This window comes from Amphiprion ocellaris, chromosome 14 (assembly GCF_022539595.1).
Source record: "Amphiprion ocellaris isolate individual 3 ecotype Okinawa chromosome 14, ASM2253959v1, whole genome shotgun sequence".
Taxonomy (NCBI): Eukaryota; Metazoa; Chordata; class Actinopteri; family Pomacentridae; genus Amphiprion; species Amphiprion ocellaris.
This window is the reverse complement of record NC_072779.1, coordinates 3,050,430-3,068,931: the sequence shown is the minus strand read 5'-3', so window position 1 is coordinate 3,068,931 and position 18,502 is coordinate 3,050,430. Positions and strand designations below refer to the sequence as shown.

At 32.9% G+C, this 18,502-nt stretch overlaps 1 protein-coding gene across 3 annotated transcripts; it reads right to left on the bottom strand.

Moving 5' to 3' along the window:
• Positions 1 to 909: 909 nt before the first annotated feature.
• On the bottom strand, positions 910 to 15,000 carry LOC111563007 (uncharacterized). 3 transcript variants are annotated; one of them, XM_023261872.3, is made up of 11 exons: positions 14,910 to 15,000; positions 9,184 to 9,288; positions 7,280 to 7,322; positions 6,480 to 6,523; positions 6,355 to 6,388; positions 5,616 to 5,647; positions 4,949 to 4,985; positions 2,867 to 2,922; positions 2,727 to 2,786; positions 2,590 to 2,649; positions 910 to 1,266 (listed from the first exon to the last, which is right to left on the bottom strand). In XM_023261872.3, the coding sequence occupies exons 1-11, from the start codon at positions 14,998 to 15,000 to the stop codon at positions 1,229 to 1,231; spliced, it is 600 nt and encodes a 199-aa protein (XP_023117640.1). In that variant the 3' UTR covers positions 910 to 1,228. The 3 variants fall into 3 exon arrangements, with proteins under 3 accessions (XP_023117640.1, XP_023117638.1, XP_023117639.1); XM_023261870.3 differs by lacking the exon at positions 910 to 1,266 and having other exon boundaries at positions 1,275 to 2,649; XM_023261871.3 differs by lacking the exon at positions 910 to 1,266 and having other exon boundaries at positions 1,275 to 2,649; positions 9,184 to 9,396; positions 14,910 to 14,971.
• Positions 15,001 to 18,502: the final 3,502 nt, after the last annotated feature.

Here is an 18,502-nt window from a genome sequence, read left to right as displayed (position 1 = left end):
CTCATTTAACGGCATCGCAGCTGCTGGGTGGCTGTAGATCGGAGGGTAACTCATCTTATAATGGTGGCTAATTACACGTTCTTCTGTGATATCTGCACGGAAAAATAGTTAGAATAACTTTGTTTGTATAGAACTTTTAACCCTGTGAAACCCACTGTTGCAGAAATACATCAGTTTTATTTTTATTAATTTTTATGATTTTTATATATATATAATTACTGCAGTTTTTTTCTATATTTGGGTATATATGTCTATGTGTGTATGTATACCCAAATATAGAAAAAAATAGCAAAAATAACATAAATATACGTGTGTGTATATAGATATAGATTTTTTTTTCTATAGCTGTGAAAGGGGAACTAAAAGAAGCATTTATTATTGTTTTCTTTGTGGAGTCTATGAGTGGTTCTATGGTGGTTGTTTTTTTTTCTTTATTTGTTTACGCTTTAGGTAAATATCCACACTCTGGATGCACAATGATATTAGAATTATCATCAGTATCTGCTTAAAAAGTCAGGTCAAAAGCTTACAGTTTACTTCAGAAAGTTAAATAAAAATACAAATTGGATTGTTATGCTGGGACCAGTTTAATTAAATGTTTCTGAATGCTATAATTACCATTTTGATACTTAAAATGTGTTTTGTTGGGATTATGTGTGTATATTGACCAACTTCAGCCAACAGCTTAGGCTTTATTTTTTTGGTGGAGAAAATTTTAAAGTCTGATATTTTTATTCTTACTTCCATTACAGGAGTAGAATGTTATTATAATGTTAAGGTAAGTGAGTTTTTCTGCACTCATATGTGTTCTAAAGATGAACAAAATATATGTTTTTTTTTTTATTCAAGTCCGTAATCGCAGAGAAAATATGCGGCTGTTGAGTGGAAATTTCAAGATTAAAGCATCCATAGTCTTTCAGTTAATGTCCTCTTTAATACTCAAAAAGTCACAAAGAATTCTTCAACATTTAAAGTATTGAGAGAGAAAAACATGTACTTATTGTAAATGCAGACGGAGAATCTTTTGTACACAGCATTTTAACGTGGCGTTGTTTCACCACTAGATGGCAGCTTCAGTTTTCACAGCTGAAACACAGTGGCGGTTCATTTATACACACAGCTATCCACAGTCTGCTCATCACAGGTTTACAAAAACAGCTTTTTACTTTAGTTTTACAGAAAGAACTGAGCGGTGCCGGCTGAATAAATCCACCCACTGATGATGTGTTCAGGTGTAGTCTGTTTCGTTCACATAATCCGGCTCACCTGTTACGTACAAAAAGAAAAAGATGAGGAATAGTTATTGTTGGAAACAAAATTTAGAGGTGTTGTTGATGGTTTATGAAACAACTTTAGGTAACAAGCAGCAACTTAAACAGAGGGAACTGCCTGATGTTTGGAGATATATTGTATATTATTTATGACATGTCATCTCTACAACTGAATTTGTCTACAGGTGTGTTAAACTCAGCAGAGAAAAGACACAACCCAACTAAAATTAATAAAAATACTCCCTAAACTGTAGCAAATACACATTAAAACACAAGAGATGCAAACTCACTTAAACAAGATGCAACAGACACAAACGGAAGAACCGAAACAGCAAGAGACAAAAATTAACCATAAAGACGTAAAACAGCCAGAAAGAGATGCAAAAATGAACAAAAAATGCTGCTAAATCAACACCCACAGACATACACATCTAAGACACACAGAAGGACCACTACTAGATGCAAACTGACTGCAAAACAAGCACAAAGAGACTCAGAAATGAATGCAAAGAGACCTAAACTAATAAAAACAGATGCAAAATGACCACAAACAGATGTAAAACCGTCAACAGAAACACACTAGCAAAGACATTAAACCTGACTAAAATAGTTGCAAAATGAACATAAATAGGTGCTAATTCAATGCAAACTGATTAAACCACCTCTAAGATATACCAAAGGACCACTACTAGATGCAAAACAACCATGAAGAGACTCAGAAACTACTTCAAATAGACCTAAACTAATAAAAACACACACAAAACAAACAAAAGCACATGGAAAACTGATGCAAACAGACCAAACAACAACAAAGATATTAAACTTGACTAAAAGAGATGCAAAATGAACACAAATAGATGCTAATTCAATGCAAACAGATTAATTGTCACTATGGAGCACTACTGGATGCAAAATAGCTGGAAGGGGCACAAAACGAGACCAGAAAGAGATGCAAACTGACCGAAAAGAACTGCAAACAGACATTAAAGGACGACAAAGAGAGATACAAACCAATGGAAAAGAGTTCCAAAATGACCATAAACAGGCGATAATTCAATGCAAACTGATTAACCCACCTCTAAGATACATATATACATAAAGGACCACTACTAGATGCAAAACAACCATGAAGAGACTCAGAAACTACTTCAGATAGACCCAAACCAGTAAAAACAGACACAAAACAAACAAAAGCACACGCAAAAACTGATGCAAACAGACCAAACCAAACCGCAAAGAGACAGAACAAGCCCTCGAACACATTGATTTCTATGCTGGACAGGTGAAGGTCTTTTACAAAGCCTTGTACGTGACTTACTGTCCTCCAGCTGCGCCTGAACTTGGTTCAGGTACTGAGAGTTTTCATAGTCGTCTTCATCTGTTTGGTGAAACAACCGTTAAATGAGTCGACTCCTCTTATCTCAGCTGAATCACACTTTCTGAAACTTTACCTACCATCTGCTATCGGCAACGATGAGAAAATGTTCTCGTAGTCTGGTGGAGTCTGATTATAATCTGGGAAAACGTGACAGGCATGTAGTAAATGTTCAAAGCTTTCGTTGGAGATATTGGTGATTAGATGCAGAAACACTCACCGGCCATCATCCCTCCGATCGGCTCATTGGCGTACACCGATACAGCGATCGGTGCTCTAGAAAACAAACAAATATGACATTTATAATCTCATTAATGGACTCATGTTCTAGCAAAGTTTTTATCTGACAAGGATTGGTTTGATAACTAAAAGACTTCCCCAGTTTATTTCTTATTTTGGTCTCCAGGAACTGTTCTTCTGAATTTAACACTACTTACGGTGCCGCTTAATTTTATTAATTTGTTATGTTGTCCTCTGTATGTTTCAATTTTCATATCCTCTTCACTTTTTGTTCACTTTATTGTGTTTTAAATGTAACTATTAATGGATTAAATTGCCATTTTTCGATCAATCTGTCCTCGGTAAACCATGATAACAACATAAAAACCAGTTGTTGGTGTTTTTTCTAATGCTTTACAGTCTCATTTGCAGAAGTGTTCGCCCCTTTGATAACGGTTACAGCCTCTTGTCCTCTAAGCCTCTACAGACTGTTCAAACATGGATTGAAGCAGTTTGTTTCATGCTTTGAGAAGATCTTCTCAAGCTATCATCAGGTTTGAAGCTTCAGTGAACTGTCATTTAGGTCTTTCTACAGATGTTTTATGTGGTTAAAGTTCAGTCTTTATCTGGGTCACTGAGGAGCTTCACTCCTGGGTTGTCTCGGCTGAACGCTTTCTTTGCTGTGGATCTCTAATGTAGCCTCAAGTCTATGCACTCTTGACCTTTTGTGTATTTGCGTTCACATTACTTTCAGTTGTGATCAGTCTCCTTGTTCCTGCTTCTCAGAGGTAGCCTCATGGCATGATGCTGCCACCACCATGCCTCACTGTAGGAAGGCTATTAGCAGTGCCTGGTGTTCAGTTCGTAGTACAAGAAGTCAATTCTGTCTCGTCAGACTAGTATCTTATTCCTTGTGCCTTTAGAAACATAAATGCTCAGAGGTAGCCATGGCATGACACTGCCACCACCATGCCTCACTGTAGGAATGCTATTAGCAGTGCCTGGTGTTCAGTTCATAGTGCAAGAAGTCAAGTTCTGTCTCATCAGACCAATATCTTATTCCTTGTGCCTTAAAAGTCCTTTAAATCCTGACAAATGGCCATATGATGATGCTGCCACCACCATGCCTCACTGTAGGAAGGCTATTAGTAGTATCTGGTGTTCAATTCATAGTACAAAAGGTCAGAAGTTTTGTCTCATCAGACCAGTATCTTATTCCTGGTGCCTTTAGAAACCTTTAAATGTTGTTTGATAAACTCCAAACATTCTGTGATGCGTCTTTTACTCAGCATGGCTTTTGTCCAACTGCTCTACTGTAAATGTTGGATTCATGCAGACCTTCTGAGATGATCGTCCTCATCTTACAGTGACTGCTGTGGTCTTGGTCACCTCTCTGATGAGGGACTTTCTTCCTCAATTACTTTGTTTTTCCAGATGGCCGATTCTCAGAAGAGCCCCACTGGTTCCAAATTTCTTCAGTTATTGAGGCCACAGTGCTCCTGGGAACATTTAGAGCTTCAGAAATAGTTCCATGCCCTTTCCCTGATCTTTGCCTCGTTGCAGTTTTATCACAGAAGTCTACGAAGAGTTTCTTGGTCTTCATGGCTCAATTTGTGACCTCAGATACAGTATGAACTGATGGATCTTACGTACTCAGATGGGGCTTTCTGAACTTTGTCCAGTAAACTGTGTCTCAGGGAAAGACTTCAATCAACTTCAAAACACTTTGGGACTGAAAATGTTTGCAAATGAGAGATTTCAGTTTGTTGATTGAGTGTAGCTTGATGGGAACAAAATGAAAATCAAATCGAAAAAGTGTGCAGCAACTGAAAGGGTTTCAATACTTTATGAAGTGGCTGTATATCTGGGTTACTGCAGGTTTAAAAAAGTAAATAACATTTCTATTCTGTGCTATTCTATTTAAAAGAGGCTGAGGGTGTTACTATGACAAACTATATCAGTTGAGTCTAAGTGGAGCTTCCACTTAAAACATAAAAAGTACATTTCCGTTAAGTATGTGTAGCTTTTTCTGTTTTGGCGTTCGACAAAAGAAAGTAAATGACAAGAACTTCAGCACACTTACACATAGTCGTGTTCCAGACTCGAACTGACTGTTTGATCTGCAGAAACACACAATGAAACTGTTGCATCAAGGCAGACACGGAAATAAGCAGTTATACATCTGAAAAAACTACAAGTACTTTAAAAAAAAGTTTAATTCAATGTATTTACTATGTGTAAACTTACTTACAATACTGTACTGTGATTTTTTATATTGATTAAACTTAAACCTCACATGATGATTCGATCACATCAATCATCAGTTTGTGCACAAACACTACCGTTCAAAAGTTTGGTGTCACTTAGAAATGTTCTTATTTTTGAAAGAAAAGCAGTTTTTTTCAATGAAGATAACATTAAATGAATGATAAATCCAGTGTAGACATTGTTAATGTAGTAAATGACTATTCTAGCTGATTTTTAATGGAATATCTCCATAGAGGTACAGAGGAACTTTTCCAGCAACCATCACTCCTGTGTTCTAATGCTACATTGTGTTAGCTAATGGTGTTAAAAGGCTCATTGATGACTAGAAAACCCTTGTGCAGTTATGTTAGCACATGGATAAAAGTGGGAGTTTTCATGAAAAACATGGAATTATCTGGATGACCCCAAACTTTTGAACAGTAGTGTATATTAATCTCCTTTTTTTTTTTCAATGAAACATTTCAAAAACACATGAAACTTACCTCCTGGAGATGCAAATTCATCTGGACTTTCACTGAAAAACATTTGAATTGTCTGTAACGTCACATTTGAGTTTATTTTGGATAATGTGCAACAGAGAAACAGAACTGCATTCAAATTTTATTAAAATTTTGGGGGGAAATCAACTATTATTTGCTTCTTTTTTGTGAGTTTGACGGATAAACTACTATTTTTCAGGTCTAGTACATTGTTGTCTCTCTACATTTGCTAATGCTAACTCCACCTGCTGCTATGTGGCACAAACTGAGGCTGCCGGCAGTCAATGTTCTGCTTTTTACAGCTGCTGTCAACGTACGGAATCAACCTGAGAGTCTTAATTGGTCAGTGTTAGGACCTGAGAATGAATTTTTATATCCTGTCAGACACTAATTCTGAACAGAAAAGTGCTATTGTTTTATATTACAACAAAGGTGGATTCTCTAAAATGTACGTAAACGCCTGTGTTTGCATCTTACACAATCACATTATGTTGTTTATGTTTACTACACAGATAGACTGAGTGGGATTTTTAGTTTATAGCTTAATTCAAAGACTGAAATCAGGGATAAACTCTTCAAAAAAGCCTTTTTTTAACAACAATATCATTAAAGCTGGACCTGAAACTGATCAAAATACACACTACAACTACTGTATAAATGCGATAACACAACATGCAGAGTTTCCACAGACTGATATTAGTATGTTGCTGTGATAAAGTTCGATCTTTAAACTCGTACGTACGGTGTGGTTGAAGTCATCTGATTTATTCTGGTGACTGTAAAAATAAAAGAAACAAGTGTGAGAATCTTTTTCACTTGTTATCTACAGACATAATGTGAGGTTGAGCTGTAGTTGGTTCACTTTACCTGTTTTTGATCGCATCACTGCAAATTTACTTCCCCCACGTTGGCTGTTGAGACAGAATTTAATGTCAAAACTGTAAGAATTTTAGCGAAACTTACAGCAGTATGTTTAATGTGAGACTGACAAGAACCCTCCTATTATCTTTGGAGTCAATTGGACGCCATTCAATGTTTAACGTCTCTATATAAATGAGTGACATCATTATATTGCTTCATATTTAATGACTTTTCCTAATTTAAAGAGGACAACTGGGTAAACATAAAGTAAACATGATGATGTGTTTTCAAAGGTCTTGTACACATGTTGTTCATCAGTGTTCTTTGGGATCAATTTCTTTAAATCATTTTAAATCACAGTGAATGAAAGGTGTAAATACTGTATATTGACTTTTAATGCAATTAGTATTTCTATAGATTTTAAAATTAGAAGTGTTTTATTTATAGTGTTATAGAGCAATACTGTAAATTCTATCTGTCTGTCTGTCTGTCTGTCTGTCTGTCTATCTAATCCATCTAATCTATCAACCTTTTACACTTTAGTTTTGGTCGTTCTGGATGATACTGAGGTCAATATAACATGCAGTTTTATAATCTTCAAAAAACTTTGGGGCCCTAAACTTTTTGAAATTTTATTTGTTTTTCCTGGAGTCAAATTGACCTGAACATAATCCATGTTGCTATTCTTGATAACAGAAATAGTTTTTCATTCAGAATCTTATAGATAACAAAAATATGTACCTTGGCATAATATAAAGCCATTAAAACACCGAAAAGTGTTTTTTAAAACAGATTTTAATACTCACAACGTCTGTGGGTCGTATATTTGACGCTCCACCTCTTTGATCTCTGAAAAAAATGGAATAACAGGAGCTAAAAGTTGAAATCAGACAATATATATGTGATATTTAATGTTTTCTAACACTTTGCTTCAGTTCACCTGCTCAGAACTGACTGAGGATAAAGGTGAAGACTGATAAAAGCCTAACAAAGTGCATTTTAAGCAGACCGAATGACTAAATAATTTCCGACATGAAGGTGAGGTTTGATTGAAGTTAACTTTTAGTCTAGACAGGAGGTGTTCCAGCCACGTATTTTTAGTCGTCCGTCTCACAGATACGAGGTTTCAGTTCGGCCTCGGGCCGTTTTTTGTCGTGAAAAACTTTAGTCAGCTTTCTTTCTGGCCGTCGCTCAACACACTGCAGCTAAAACACTGCATTAGTATGATGAGTTAAAGGTCAGTAAAGGGAAAAATCTGAGCAAAAATGTATCTTTTTGAGCCTTAATACAGGTACAGGTGGGTGTGTCAGTTTTTTTGCATTACTCACAAAACAAACACATATAAAGAAGTTATTCCGGGTTTAACTTTGGTTAATTTCTGTGTTAATTCAAGGTAAATTTTCAGAAACCTCCCTTAGCTTTGACTTTCTTTAATTGGCTTTTTGAAATGAGTTCCTGGAGGATTGTTTAGTGGAATTAAGTGAAGGCCTAACAGGCACTTTATTTGATTTGATTTATTTTTACTGCCTTTTGTATTTGTGAATATTACAATATCTTAACATGTATAAAATATATCCCGTTGAAGGTGGTGTTATAATAAGGAGTCTGAAAGTATTATGATAGCTTATTTTAGTCCAATTTAAACAACTTCTAAAAATCTTAAAATTATATAATATACAGACTCTATATATTCTACTGAGGCCTGAAAGATGAAGTTAGAACTGAGTCTTGCTGCAGAGACACTGACCTCATGATTAGTTTTCAATACTAGCAATTAAATCTACGGATGTCCAATATTATTGGCCAGATATTGGCATAGAAATGTAATATCAGTCAAAATCGTTATCGTTTTTTTGTTTTGTTTTTTTTGCCCATCATGAAAACGGATAAATAATGCCTGGATTTCGCCGGCATTTACTCATAGAGGGAGGGAGAGTGTGAACTGCTGTTTGAGACAATTAAAAATATATATAAATATGGTATTTTTCCCATAACTTCAGTTGAAGTAGTTTTCTTATTTTGCAGAGACAATGTTTATATTTGAAAGCCTCTTTGTATTTGAGAATGCATCCAATGGGGCATCACAATAAAATTAGGCATGATGTGTTAATTCCACAACAGGAGATATGTGATGTTACCTAAAATTAGTTAAACAGCCCAAATATATCAGTATCGGCTGATATCGGAATCGGAAATTGAGAGCTGGACAATATCGGCATATCGGTTATCGACAAAAAAGCCAAAATCAGACATCCCTACTTTAAACACACTGAGGATTGTTTTCTGGCATTAAATTACGGAACTAATGTACATTTTTGAGACTGATTTTGTGTTTATGGGTATATTAGGATCTCCTCCCTTCATTTTATTTGGGAACATCTGCATTAAAATCCACAATAATAAGAGGAGGAAGTTCAAAATGGAACCCCAAACTCTGCAAAATGAGTCCAGGTTCCTCGAGTAAACGTTCAGAACTCAAATGGTGATGAACCTCATCAAGCTCTTTGAGGCTCTTCTAGATCTAACAACATGATCTAAAGCTACAGAGGAGATATTTTCTTGACCTAGAAGCTCCATGTGAGAAGCTTCCTGCAGACTTTATGTGGCTGAACGAGCAGAAGAGGCCGCATGTGACTCGGTTGTTCTTATTTACTTCGGCCACTACAGCCTCGGAGATACGATCAAATGCTGGTCTGAGAAGCTCACTTACTGGATTTCCTTCTGCATCGCAGACACAGCAGCGACAGCAGACTCAGAGACGCCACCGACACCACAGTCAGGACGACCACCAGCAGACTGGAGCTCACTGTCATACCTGGAACAGACAGAACTGACCTCAGACCAGCAGGACAACAGCCTGCCTGGTGTTGATTCTGTTAGCTGGTCAGCATTAATCCATCAGGCTGAAGCTGCTGCTGGTTTCCTGTTAACAGGCAGAGAACCAGAGGATGTGGTCGGACAAAACAAAACTGAAACTAGCATCTGTGACTCACGCTTCCATGTGCAGCCAGAAAACAGTAAAATCACGTGAATGAAGGACAGTTTATCTAAACTCATCTTATATCAGGTTCCACATTCAGCCCAATTTGACCTCAAGTGATTAGTAAAATCACAGCATAATAACCGATAAATAACCACAACTCCTATTCTTTTCCTTTGTTTTAGTGCAAAAACATGAATTCTGACCATGTTCACATATACTGAAGTATCTTTTTATAAAATATTATGAACAACCTGGAATTTCTTAACCCTCCTGTTGTCTTCATTTATGGGCACCAAAAAATGTTATTTCCTTGTCTCAAAAAAATCCAAAAATTCTGCAGAAAAAATCCCCTGGTATTCAACGTCTACATGCTCCCCTTGGGTCAGATAATGGAAAACAGCATAATAAATGACCATAGCTATGCAGATGACGCACAAATGTACATCAGCATATCACCAGGGGATTATAGTCCCATACAAACACTGAGTAGATGCATCCAACAAGTCATTGAGTGGATGGCGTCAGACCAACTGCTCTCTCGTAACCCTGTAAAACCCGCTGCTGCAAAAATACATGTATTTTTTTTCTATATATGGGTTTGTAAATGTATATATCATAATAATAATAAAATTATTATTATTATTATTGTTATTATTAATTTTAGTTTTATGTTATTTTATTTTTTTGCTAATTTTTTTATGTATTTGTATATATATGTGTGTTATTGTTATTTTTTTAGTTTTTTTCCTCATTTTTTTCTATATATTACGAGTATTATCATTATTATTATTTTTATCATTTTTAGGGTTTTTTTGCTCATTTTTTCTAATTTTTTTTTTTTAGGGTATTTTTGCAAATTTTTTTCTATGTTTGGGTCTTACAGGGTTAAACAAACATTATAGACCCAGAAGCTGTTATCAATGCTGACCCAGAAAACTTCTTCAACCACGTCTCTTTAGTTCCTTCTTCCTGGTCAGAGCCTTTCTGAAGACGCTAGAACCAGACCAACAACAAGGTTTTCAAAAGCAGGAAAAACTAATCTGCAGCTCCACACTGGATTCAATTATTAAAGCTACATGTATTATTTACAGCGACGTGTTGACACCTTTATTATTTTATAAATTACATCAGATTCTCACATAATAAAGTGCTTAAAGGCACCTGGGCTGCATGTAAAGCTAATTTATTACAAAGAAATGTAAATTATCGAGGAGAAAAACACAATTTATTTACCTGAAGAAGTTAAATGTTGTATTTATGAGCACAAACCTTCTTCATCTGTGGTCAGGGAGTAAAAAATGTAATCAAAGACAGTTGTCTTATGTTGAGGTACATGTTTTTTGCTGTTATTTTTCAGTCTTCTTAAGAGATGTAGAAATGGAACCTGAAAGAATATTACAGGCAATAGTGTAGATTTTAATGAACAGATTCATTAAATTATCAACTAATAATCATTTTTCCTTCTTGTTTTCCCTCATTATTATTTTCTAAAACTGTTTATTTTTGGAGAAGTTTTGAACACGGAGCCTGAAAACCTGATCTGTGCAAATATAAATAGTTAAAATTGATTAACTGGGTGCACAAATTATATTTTTAGACAATAATAAATGACTAAAATCCAAACATTTACTGCAGCTTGACTACAGACAACGTAATGTAAAGAATCCACTGATATTGGATGTAGTTTTTTATGGTTTTGATCAGATATGCAGATTATTTACTCTCTTAAACCATATGAACCAGGCTGGGTGTGTTAAAACCTTCACAGGAGTTATTTGTTCAGCTCTTAGTTCATTATTTCCCTCCTCACGCTGTGTGTCGGTCGTGGTCTCAGTGGAAAGTCCAGTAGGCGGTTTGGTTTCCATCACACTGCAGCACATTTTCCTTCATGCTGCAGCAGAAAAACACTTCATGGCAGAAATGTTGTTTGTCTGTTTGTGTTTATAAGAAACGCTGCTGTGGGTGAAGCTGTAATCGATGAAGATTTGCACGACAACATAAGTCCTGCAGGGTTTTAGACACCGATATGAGCTTTCTTTGTGGCCTCCTGGCTGAAAAACGACAGTAAAGTTGAATTAAAACGTCCTTGAAGGCAGCAGGACTCTTGTGTTGGAACTTATTTTATTAAATTAACTTACAAATGTGAAATATTCTTATAAAAAATTGTGAAAACCTGGCAGCAAATGTGCAAAAAAATGTTTTTAAAACAGTAGAATACTGTAACGTTCAAAAATTGGGGAAAAAAGTGGAAATAATGGCAAAAATCTGCAAATAATGATACTTGATATCTGATTTAAATACAGTAAAGCAGTGTAAAACAACAAATTACTATTTGTAAAAATGCAAATTTTTGATCTGGATGTTTTTTTTTTAATGCTTTTGACCTGTTTTTTGTTGTTGTTTTTTGGGGTTTTCTTGTTACAGTTAAGATGTAAATTATTACTTTTCCTGAGATATTACCATCTGTAAATCAACAAAACATGTCAAATGCGTGAGATAACAGTTTTTTCCCAGTCGAATCCTAAATATGCATCATATTTAGGATTTTATATAAGTTTACGGTTACACATTTATTAATGTTGATGTTGTCGACAGTTTTGGCTTTTTTAGGATTTAAAAAACAAATTCCGTTAAAAAATACATTCAAAAACTGAAAAATCTAGAAAATAATGGCAAAAATCTGCAAATAATGATATTTTTGTCTGTTTTAAATACAGTAAAGCCGTTTAACTTTACAGCCACACATCAATTTTTGATCTGGATCGGGGTTTTTTTCCACTTTTGGCCTGTTTTTTGTTGTTGTTTTTAGTTTTTGTTGCAGTTAACACGTAAATTATTACTTTTCCTGCGATATTAGCATCTGGAAATCAACAAAACGTCAAATCTGTGGGATAACTTTTATAAAAACTATTTCAAGAATCAGGAATCTTTATTGTCATATTTTCAGAGCAAAATTTCGATTGGTGACTCCCAGCTATAGATAAAAAATATATTATTTTTTAATAATATTTTTAATATTTGCCATTTTTCATAGTCCAATCCTAAATATGCATCATTCTTCTTTCAAATAATTTATATATTTATATATACACTAATAATTTAATTAAGTTTTTTGCTGGTTTAAATGAAATAATAATAGTTTACGTTTACACATTTATAAATGTTGACGTTGTTGACAGTTTGGGGTTTTTTAGGGTTAAAAAAAGATTCAAAAACTGAAAAAATAATAATAATTACCATTTGTAAAATGATGTACAGTTTTGGCCTGTTTTTTTAAGGTAAACACATAAATTATTACTTTTTTTCCGAGATATAACCATCTGTAATCAAACAAAACTGGTAAAAATCTGTCAAATAACAAATATGAAAATTATTTGCTATTTTTCAGTCCTCAGTATGCATTAGTTTTTATTCATATAATGAGAAATATCTTTAAAATAATGATATTTCTTGCTGAAATAAATGCAGTTACACATCATAAATGTGGATGTTGTTTACGGTTTTGGCCTTTTTTTATTTTTTGAATTAACACATAGATGAATACTGTATTTCTGTGATTTTTTAATTTAATATCTGTAATTTACTAAAATGGGAAAACTGTAAATTACAGTAAATATTTTTTAAATAGATTGATTATAGATATATATTTTTTCCATCTGAAATATTACAGCATCATTGGTAGACATATACTTGCTGTTTTTCAAATTATTTTATTTTTAAATATTTTTTGTATTTATTTTATTTTTTAAAAATGTATTATTTTTTAAGTTGTAATTTATTTTTAATTTATTTTAATTTAATTTTTTAATTTATTGCTGAATTTATTGCTTCTGTTTCACATCTTTGACACACCTTTTTTTGTTTTTTTTTTCTTTGCCTTCCTTTTTTAAAAATGTGCCGCTCTTCGCCTACCTAATCGCCCCTTGGAGATAAATAAATTTTTTTTCTGATTCAGATTGTTTTTACATATATTTTAACTTTTTATCTTGGACATTTCTTCTTCTAATTATGGTTTTTACTCTAACAGTTGCTCTTTATTGCTTCCTAACTTTATTTTTTACACAGTCTTGACTTCATTTGGTCGTACGTTTTCAACAAACATGTCGCAGATTTAGGCTCTGAATGCTGAATTTTCTTAAAATAAACTTCATTCTTAGATTGTAATTTACGTAAAGCTTCTTTTTCAAACAATACCTGAGCTATTTGTCTGTTTATTTTCATTTTTAGTCACTGGGTGTTGGCGGCTGAACTTCCAGAGTTTCTCCTGAACTTCCTGGTTTAACATTTATGAGGGTAAAAAGTTCCTTTTCTGTCCTTCCCTTTTGTTTCCTCAACTTCCTCTTTTACTACCTAGAAGATAACCAGAACACTTCACTAATATGTACAGTTGGTGCAGTTTGAAGCGTTGCCAAATACCTTTTGGGTTCGATGAAAACAGAAATTGCTCTAATTTATCGCCTCTTTAAAATCAGAACTATTAGAATTACTGTTTCAGTGGCAACACGTTTTACTTGAGTAAAAACAGATGAAATCCTCCTCCTACATGATTTTATGTGCATGTTTTAGCTGCTAGAGATGCAGAACACTTTAACGACATAAACTCTTAACCCTCCTGTTGTCCTCATTTACAGGCACCAAAAAATATTGTTTCCTGTCTGAAAAAAATCCAAAAATTCAGCAAAAATTTCCCCAAATTTATGAAAATGTACAAAGCCTTCAGGAAGAAAATTCCAATAATTCCTTAAAAGTTTCCCTTAAAAGTTTGATTTTTAAAAAATCCCCCAAATTTGGCAAGAAAATTCTTGTAAATTTTTTCAAAAAATGAGTAAAAATCTTCCAAAAAAAATCCTAAAAATATCTAAAGTGATTCCATATATATCTCAGTAAAACTTATAATTTTTTCTTTAAGAACATTCACATAAAAATCTACCAAAATCCAGCGAAATTCGCTGGATTTTGGTAGATTTTTTTGTGAATTTTTTTTTTGTGAATTTTTTTTTTAAAACTTTTTTTTTCAAACAAAAAATTCCCATAGATTTCCCAAAAATGTTGAAAATGTGGACATCCGAAGTTTCACTGTGAAAATATATATTTTTTTCCACATTTTCAAACTTTAAAATGGGTCAATTTTGACCCGCAAGATGACACGAGGGTTAAATAGTTTAAAGGATTCGTCTTTTTATGAGCTGGTCATGTTTTATATGTAAAACTTTAAAATGTCAGAAGAAAAAGTACTTTTTATGTTTAAATTTAATGAATTAAACGCATAAAATGAACATAAATACAAATAAATGTGCTTCATCTTGACTTAAAGAACAGATTTTGCTGTTTTTATCAGATTTTCTTTGAACATCTCAACACAAGTTCTCACATTAAAGACATTAATAATGAGTTTTATGAGTCGATTTGTTCCTAATCTCCTAAATCTACTGCGTCTTTGTGTGGTGTGTTACCTTCAGTGGTCCGGCCGCCTTCATTCTTCTGCAGTTTCTCAGCAGCGGAGCGACTCTGAGCCGGGCTTCCTCTTACAACACCTCCCCACATCCGTCAAACACTCATCTGTAAGCTCCGTGTGGTTAGAAGTGGACACACACTCACAGAATCAGGCCGATCAGCAGCTCGCTTCAGCGTCTTAATGATTGGATCTTAAACGACTCAGCAGAGAGCTTCCACCTGCTCATATCTGGTCCGAACTGAGCTAAAATCACAATCTGATCCACTTTTACTGCACATTACTGCCTCACATCTCTGCTTTTTACTGCCAAATAAAGACTCAAACATGTCATTAGAAAGCTCTGATCCTACAGCAGGAAACAGCTGATTCTACAGGACTAAAGTCAGACTACAGAGAATGAATCAACCTGATGTTCTTCTGCTTCACTGATGCTCTGATCTGTTTACTAAAGAACAGCTGTTAAAGAATCAGGTGTTAGAGCTTCATTTAATCAGACAAGATCAGCAAAATGCAGGAAGAAAACCAGGACCAGTTCAAGATCAACATAGAATAGAATAGAATAGTCTCTAATAGAATAGTCTCTAATAGAATAGAATAGAATAAATAACCTATAATAAAACAGAATAGTCTAGAATAGAATAGAATAGAATAGAATAGAATAGAATAGAATAGAATAGAATAGAATAGAATAGAATAGAATAAATAACCTATAATAAAACAGAATAGTCTAGAATAGTCTAGAATAGAATAGAATAGAATAGAATAGAATAGAATAGAATAGAATAGAATAGAATAGAATAGAATAGCTGCTTTATTGTCATTCCTAACATACACTAGTTGGTGCACATTTGAACAGAATTTCGGTGCATTTTCTCTCCATCAGGATGGTAAAAAATAATAAGTACAATTAAAGATGCTTCATCTACCTGTGATGTGTTTATGTTGACAAGAAGAACAGATTTAGATTTTTTAAAACAATTCAGCAGAAATAATAAATCTATAAAATATCACAATATATACAATGTAAAAAATGTTAAAATAATATGCTAGGTATATAATGTATGTTATACATGATACTAGATGTTATTTTCACTGTCAAGAAAACAAAATTTTGGTGAACAATCTAAAACAAAGCTCAGGTATGTGTACACTACTGTTCAAATGTCTGGGGTCACCCAGAAAATTTCATGTAAAAATAAAGATAGAAAATGTGTTTTAATTATGGAAATTGCTGCATTTTTATGAATTAATTGCTTTCTGTATTTATATTTTTAACAGACTTTCATAGCTTTTCTTTTTAACTTGTTTTCATACAGCAGCTGCTCAACCGAACATCTTCCTCACGTTAGCTGGTTTCAGGCCTTTCACATGAGATTGTGTGTATTTTGGGGGGTTTAAAATGTTTAGTGAAGGATATTTTCATTTGTAAAAACAATAAAATTATCTATTATATAAAATAAGAATAGGAAAAAAGATAAATTATATATATAGTGATAAAAAAAACTATATTGTGATAAACTACCAATGCTTGTAGATATGCTGCACTGCTTAAATGCGTTCATTCAACATTTTTCTGATTTATGCCTATGTAAAATTATAGAAAAAATACTTCAGTTTCTGCTAATTGTCACGAATGATATCTACTTTTAGACAGATATTTACAGCATTAAACTTGAATGAATTTTTACAGTTTTATCTATTCCTTAAATACTGAAAAAAAAAAAATTACAAAACATCTATAATAGTATTTATATATAATTTTATAGTTATTAAAATTATGGTTAAGGTTTTCAAAATTATTTTACATTAGACATGTAAATTCAGTTTAATTTTCTAATTTTATTTACATTTTGTGATTCTTTTGTGGAATAAAAACTTAAGTATCCATCCATATACAGTATATTGACAGACAAACCTTGAATTTCACAGTTTTATCTATTCATTAAATATTAAGTGTTTGTAAAATTACATCTACAAAAGAATGAATATACAGAGAAAATAGATTTTTTCTTTTAAAAAAGGAAAGACATTTCACAGTTAGTAAAATTAAGTTTAAAGTTCTCAGATTTGTTTTACATTAAACATGTAAATTCACAGTCTAATTTTCCAATTTTATTTACATTTCTGAGAATTTTTGTGGAATAAAAACTAAAATATCTATCCATATATATATATATATATATATATATATATATATATATATATATATATATATATATTTTTTTTTTTTTTTTAAATTTATTTATTTTTTTAAACACAGTATAGGCGTAAAATGTAAATGTTAAAGGAGCAGTAAGGAAGTAACAGTAGGTAAATAAATTAATAGAATTTGATTATTGCATATTGTCTGTACAGAGAACAATGATGAAATCTGTCGCTAATGATAAAGTAATGAAGCCAGAGAGAAACCAGGTTACTTATGTTTATTATAAATCATTACTGGGTCGTAGATAAAACTGTTTGTCTGCAGATGTGAAATCAACTTGGTTCATGTAGTTGGGGGTTTCAACAAAAAGAAGAAAAAAATGAGCTGAAGTTAACATAAAAGCCTCAATCTTTTTGTCTACCTTTCCTGCTATTCAGTTTTTCTTTTGTTGTTTATTTCAGTTTTGTGCGTTGCTGTTAAACCTCTGAATCCTTTCTGATCCTCTGATGGGAATCTGTCCATCAGACATGTTTTACCTCCACAGGGATCCAGTCAACAGACACCTGAACCTCCTCCTCTAACAGCAGCAGCTTCTCTCGTCTCATTCTTTTACTCATTACCCAAATCTGTGATCACCAAATGGACGTTTAATGGAATTACTGTAGACAGCAGGAGGACAAAGGAGCCAGCGGGACATTTTACTGTACAGGAGTTTATTGTAGATGTTTTACACTCACTGACAATAAATACTGGATCTATATCACTGTCAGTATTCAGTAACATTCATACAGAAGTAGATGTTGTCGAAAAATACTGTGTCTATAAAAAATGGTGTATTAAAAGTTTTTCTCAAGTAAAAGTACAGGAGTTTTAGCAGCATAATGTACTTGTTCTCCTGAAAAATCAAGTATTTCATTATTAAGTTGTTAAAAGTGATGCATCTTTTTTTTAATCTGCATTTTATTGCATCAAACAAGCTACTTAATATACAGTACAGTTTTTATTTTATTATTATTATTATTATTATTATTATTATTATTATTATTATTATTATTATTATTATTATTATTATTATTATTATTATTATTGTTGTTGTTGTTATTGTTATTATATTATTTGTTATACATTTGGGGGAAAATGGAAAAGAGAAATGTATTGTTTTTAGCCTCAAACACTTAATAAAATTGAACAAGTTTTCTGTGGGATATTTGTTGCTGTCAGTAAATATGGCTGAGTGATAAGATATTTTAATTTTTTTCAATTATATATATATAGTTGCTATTTTTTCTATATTTGGGTTTTACAGATTTTATACATCTATGTGATATATGTATGTTAAATATATATTATTTATGTTATTTTTGATCTTTTTTCTATGTTGGGTTTTACAAATTTTTTATTTATATATATATATATATATATATATATAAGATAAAAATAACATA

Bases quoted from the DNA above. Each gene is read 5' to 3' on its own strand.
- LOC111563007 (XM_023261870.3), bottom strand. From the start codon at position 15,000: ATGTGGGGAGGTGTTGTAAGAGGAAGCCCGGCTCAGAGTCGCTCCGCT. The intron at 6,524-7,279 runs GTGAGTATTAAA...CTGTCTCAACAG, and splicing joins ATATACGACCCACAGACGTT to CCAACGTGGGGGAAGTAAAT. The intron at 2,923-4,948 runs GTAAGTGTGCTG...TTTGTTTTCTAG, and splicing joins AGTCTGGAACACGACTATGT to AGCACCGATCGCTGTATCGG.